The sequence below is a fragment of the Apis dorsata genome, unplaced genomic scaffold (assembly GCF_000469605.1).
Source record: "Apis dorsata unplaced genomic scaffold, Apis dorsata 1.3 scaffold_665, whole genome shotgun sequence".
Taxonomy (NCBI): Eukaryota; Metazoa; Arthropoda; class Insecta; order Hymenoptera; family Apidae; genus Apis; species Apis dorsata.
In genome coordinates, this window is record NW_006263851.1 from 104,529 (window position 1) to 110,563 (window position 6,035).

Here is a 6,035-nt window from a genome sequence, read left to right on the forward strand (position 1 = left end):
TTATATATATATTTATTATATTATATATATATATAATACGCAACGTTTTTTTTGATTTATTATCGTATTATTTCAACGTGATATTTCGTCGATATATTTCGTATTACGTACGGTGTGCATGCGAAGTCTATGAAATTTAATATTTAATTATTCTTATAATATATATATATAATTATTCTTATATATATGTATATAATACGTAACATTTCTTTGATTTATCGTCGTATTATTTCAATGTGATATTTCGTCGATATATTTCGTATTACGGTGTCAATTCGTACGGTGCATACGAAGCCTAAGAAACTTAATATTTAATTATTCTTATATATATATATATATATATATAAAATACGCGACGTTTCTTTGATATATTGTCGTATTATTTCAACATGATATTTCGTCGATATATTTCGTATTACAGCGTGCATACGAAGTCTAACGAAATTGATAAATATTTAATTATTCTTATATATATATAATACGCGACGTTTTTTTGATTTATTGTCGTATTATTTCAACGTGATATTTCGTGGATATATTTCGTGTTACAGTGTGCATACGAAGTCTAAGGAAATTGAATGAATATTTAATTATCCGTTTGAAATGGGGAAGAGGGCGTCGTTGTCGTTATGTCAAGTTATAAGAATTTATAACTCGATTGTTTCGCGACCGGAAATGGAGCGCGGAGACGTCTCGTTCGACGGGTATTGGGAAAGAGCGGGAGGGGTGGGGGAAGAAGGTTGTTGCTGTTGTTGTTGTTGTTGCCAATTGAACCGTTCTCGCGTTCAATGATACGTAACGTGTTTTCGCGGTCGCGCGATCGCATCTATGATCTGTATAATAGGGGAAGGGGAGAGGGGAGAGGGAGGGGCGGATTAATAGAGCTCGGAGAGAAGGAAAGAAGGAAAGGAATCTCGGTGTCTTTTTCTCGCGTAAAACATTGATGACGCGTAGACGAAACGATATGCAAGGATTTTATGGTAATTGTTTTCGTTCGAGCTTCGACAAGCTCCAATAACCCCGGCACGCTCGCAATTTCGAACGAGACCTAGGCCTAGTTTGCATGTCGACTACCTATTTCTTCTGCTGTTCGTGTCGTCTGCTCGTACCGATACACTCCATTGAACACTCCGGTGAGCCGGCAGGAAAGCTTTCGATAACAAATTTGATACTTATGTGTATATATATATATATATATTTTTTAAATATGTATGTAATGTTTTGCGAATCGTATTTTTAATTTTTTTAATTTTTTTTCTATCATTACGTTGTAAATGGGTTATTATTGAAAAAAATGTGAAATGTTAAATGTTGTTAGAAAAATTATAAATTATTAATTTACGATATTAATTTATAATATTAAACGCGAAAAATCAAATTTCTATGATTCATAATCTGATTAATTAAACCTGTAAGAAAATTAATCGAAAAGAGAAATAACAAAATGAATCTTCTCGCTTAATTAACATAAATATATATATATATACGCAATCTATTAACTTGAACAAGCAATCGATTTGCTTGTACGAGTTAATAGATATAAATCTATTCTTTTCGTTCTTTCCACGCTTCTTTATTTTTATTACTTATTCCAATTAGCGAAATTAAATCTCGTTTATTATTACAATCAATCTGTATATGGAACGTAATCAATTCGTTCGAACAATCTTTATCTCGTATCTCTTCGCCGTGTCTTGTTACATTAACATTAACAGAATAAAACACAACGAAATTAAGGGAAACGAGAACGAGAACACAGCGTTTGAAAAGAAAATCTTACGTACGTGCAAATTACTTTCTTATTGCCATATCGAGATTTATCTTGAAGGAAAAAAAAAAAAAAAAAAAAAAAAGAAAAATCAGAGCATTCGTCTCGCGTGAAACGTGAACGCGTGCGCACTTTATTTTCCCTGAATTTCTTTTTACGAGCGATGTATATTCAGAATATATCCTTTTTCAGAGTAAACACTCGTTGCGGTTCGTGTATTATTCAAAAAAAAAAAATGATTTGATCGCATTAAATGAATAAGTGTTTGCAAAGAGAAAAAGAAATTGACAAATTTAATTAATAATAATAATAATGATATTTTTCAGGCAAGAGTGACCGCGCCAAATAGACGACATTTATTTTTGGGACAAGCTCTACTTTTAGGCCTTTTCCTACTGGCAGGACTCTCAGCGGCGGCCTCCCTCAGCCAAAATCCTCTCTCCTGCGCCGCATTTCGATTAGTCGGCTTGCCTGCCGCTCTCGTCTTTGCGGCCTTGTTGGTTAAATGCGTGTTCCTGCTCTCGTTAAATAGCGGGGTTTATCTACCGGCACCTTATCAAGTAAGTTATTAAAGAGAAATATAATTATAATTTAATATAAATATAATTATATATATTTATATATACAATTAATATTTATATTTATATATATTATAAATAATATTGACACGTTATTATATTATTAATTTAAACGGTGCGTGGAATAAAACTTGAAATTTATCTTAAAATGGTAACATTTAAATTTAATATTTTTTTTGATGAAAATTTTCTTCTCTCCGCTCTATAATTAATTTAGATTTAAAATAACAATTAAATCTAAAATTATTTTTTATTTAAAATAATAATATTTAATAAATATTTAATAATAATAATAATTTATATTTATAATTTTTAATAATTTAAATCTAATTTAAATAATTTTGATAAATAATTAACTTAGATTTAAAATAATTACAATTCATCACGAATTCAATTACGCTTCGTGAAATAACAATATTCTTCTTTTTCATACAAAAATTGGATATATATTCGAATAAGAGGGGGGGAAAGAAAAAAGGAAAAAATATGAACAAAATATGAAAACTTTTTCTCTTTTTCCTTCCCTATTCTAATTCGATATAACGGCGATTAACAACTTTCGACAACCGTTTCTTCTTCATTCCCTTCGAAATCCCCGTCAACCTTTAAAACAGATTGAAAATACAGAATCGAGAGGCGTTGAAATTGTAGGCGTGTTGTGAACAGAGCTTTAGAAAACTCGTGGCAGGCAGAAAACTCGTGGAACAACTCGTCGAACAAGGAACGATGCGCGAAGGGATTTTTCTTATTCCGCCGCGTGTCCGGGGATCCGGATGTCGATCTCGATCGACCATTTGTACGCGCGGGACGGGATCTGAATGAAAAGCAATAGCTCGCTTCCACGCCCGCTTACCAATAGCAGTAAGTGCAACTGTTGTGTGGTCGTTAACCATGCCCTGCCCGTTCCCTCTGCAACGTTATTAATATATATATATATATATATATATATCCGACATTTTCTTCCCCGCGTAACGGGCATCCAACGGGGTTTTCTTTTATTGCCTGTACATATGATTACACGCCGTTTAAAGGAAGCGATGATAAGAGCTGGAAACCAGTTTATGAAATAACTTGTTAGAAAAAATAAAATAAAAATCAGCCTCTCTTCTTCTACTCGTCCGATATAATTCCTCGTTTATTATAATCACGTTCTTTTAATGGAAACCCTCGCTCGGATGGAACCGCTTGTTCATGAATTATAGCGCGACAACCGCGAGCGTTAAGAACGTTAATTGAGAATGCCGTAATAATTATCGGCATTCTATCGATCAAAAATCAAAAAACCAAGTTCAAGATCTGAAAAGAAGCTTATACATATATATATATATTTATTATATAATAATATAATAGATAAAATAAATATATATAAATATAAATATAAATATAAATATAATATATATATATATATAATAAATATATATATATTTATTATATAATAATATAATAAATAAAATAAATATATATAAATATAAATATATATATATATAGTTAATGCAACGGTGATCTGTCTCTCTCTGCTTGTTACAGGCGCTGGTATTGGGATTTGCAGTGCTCGTACAGGTGGCTATCATTGGGCAATGGTTTTACGGCGAGCCGCCAATGGTTATCCAAGTACAAAATACTGGACAAAACTTCACCGTGTCCTGTTGCAAAACACCTCTCGGGCAGATAGTCGCCTCCCTCGGGTAAACATTCGAAATGTAAACTTTCCTTCCGACCTTTCTATCTTCCATCTTCCTTTTTCTTAAAACAAATAAAACAAAGAAATTAAATCTTCTCTCCTCTTATCACGTTTGGAAGAAAATTTCTTCCAAAAAAGAGGTTTGGTTTTCGATTTTTTTTTTTCTTCCCACCCATTGTTTAGGTATCCAGGCGCGTTGCTGGTGGCGGTTGCTTGTTTGGCGGTTCGAGCTCGCGGCGTCCGGGACAACAACCGGGAGGCGGCGTTTATCGGCCTGGCCGTCGGTTTATCGCTTCCGATTTGGGTATCGAGCGCGATCGGCTCTGTGGCGGCCTCGACGGGGAGCGACAGGGAGGCTTGGCTCGCCTACGGCTTACTGGCCACTTCCCTCCTCGTCTTCCTGACCATGTTCCTGCCCAAGGGTCGACAGTTGGCTGCCCTCGGCCGGGAGGCTTCCGCGACGGTGATTCGTGATCGGGACGACGCCATGAGCTCGCTCCCCGGCAGCGGTTACTCGCCCTCCTTCTTCCACTTCAAACCGGCAGAAGCTTCTTTAAAGAGGAAGATGCACTATCACAGCGGTGGTACGTTCGTTCGTACAGCCGATAAAATAATAATTCATAATAATTCATCCTTTCAGCCGAGTTTTCAGCAATTAAATCGCTGTCACGATCGTCGTCAGCTCGTTATTTAATCAATTCTGATGATGGATTTTTCTTTTAAAAAGAAACGAATTATAGAGTTTAATTGATGAGCGGTTTTTTTTTGAAGTGATATTTTTTTTAGAATGATACTTTCCAGTAACGCGATTTCACCGTGTTTTTTTCTTTTTTTTTTTTTTTCCTTTTTTTTTTTATTGAAAAGCAAGAGCAAATTTCACCGTGTATTTTCACGCACGCACGCACCCCCACCCAGTTTCATTCTTCGTTCCATTTCGATCGTTTCACACGATGTCAACACGCGACGACTTTCGTGTCTTATAATGTAAATTAAAAGGATAGATAGAACAACAGGGAAGAGAGGAAATGATTAATTGAAGACTAGATTAGTAAAAAATGCGTCTAATTGAAAATTTTTATTTTGCCAACAAGTGTTAAATATATATATATATATTGTTTATAATGTATATGATAACAATTTATATATATCGATATCGATTACAATTTCTTAAATCTGATGGAAAATGATAAAATTTTAAGATATAAATTGGTGCATTATTTTGATTGCATTTTGATTTTCAGATCGCGTGGCATTAGTTTCATCCGCTATACCTGGTTGTACTGCTTGCAGGCACGGTGGAAGCCCCATATACTCGGACGGTAAGTCCCTGAGAATCAATTAGTTGGAAAATATTCACTTTGAGAAGATTAAAATAACAGAACAAAAATGATTCATCTGTAAAAATAGATTTTTAGTTGAAAGGAAATGATTAGAAAGATCTTTCTAAAAAAAAGAAAAAAAATATCTTTAATCGAATTTCAAAAATTGAAAATACTTGTATAATATTTTTCATTGGAAGCTCCATATACTCGGACGGTAAGTCCTTGAGAATCAATTAATTGGAAAATATCCGCTTTGAGACGATTAAAAATAACAGAACAAAAGTGATCTATCTGTAAAAATAGATTTTCAGATGAAATGATTAGAAAGATCTTTCTAAAAAAAAGAAAAAATATATCTTTAATCGAATTTCAAAAATTGAAAATACTTGTATAATATTTTTCATTGGAAGCTCCATATACTCGGGCGGTAAGTCCTTGAGAATCAATTAGTTGGAAAATATCCGCTTTGAGACGATTAAAAATAACAGAACAAAAGTGATCTATCTGTAAAAATAGATTTTCAGATGAAAGGAAATGATTAGGAAGATTTTCCTAAAAAAAGAGAAAAAAAAATATATTTAATTAATTGAATTTCAAAAATTGAAAATACTTGTATATTTTTTATTGGAAGCTCCATATACTCGGACGGTAAGTCCTTGAGAATCAATTAGTTGGAAAATATTCAC

General features: G+C 33.4%; 1 protein-coding gene across 2 annotated transcripts in view; it reads left to right on the plus strand.

Annotated features, from left to right (window-relative positions):
* The window catches only part of LOC102681257, a 13,669-nt gene that overhangs the window by 5,608 nt on the left and 2,026 nt on the right, over positions 1-6,035 (plus strand). For both annotated transcript variants that reach the window (XM_006622119.2, XM_006622118.2), the window contains exons 3-6: positions 2,095-2,328; positions 3,874-4,031; positions 4,211-4,611; positions 5,269-5,346. In XM_006622119.2, the coding sequence (XP_006622182.1) occupies positions 2,095-2,328; positions 3,874-4,031; positions 4,211-4,611; positions 5,269-5,346 (871 nt within the window). The remainder of the gene's footprint in view (positions 1-2,094; positions 2,329-3,873; positions 4,032-4,210; positions 4,612-5,268; positions 5,347-6,035) is intronic.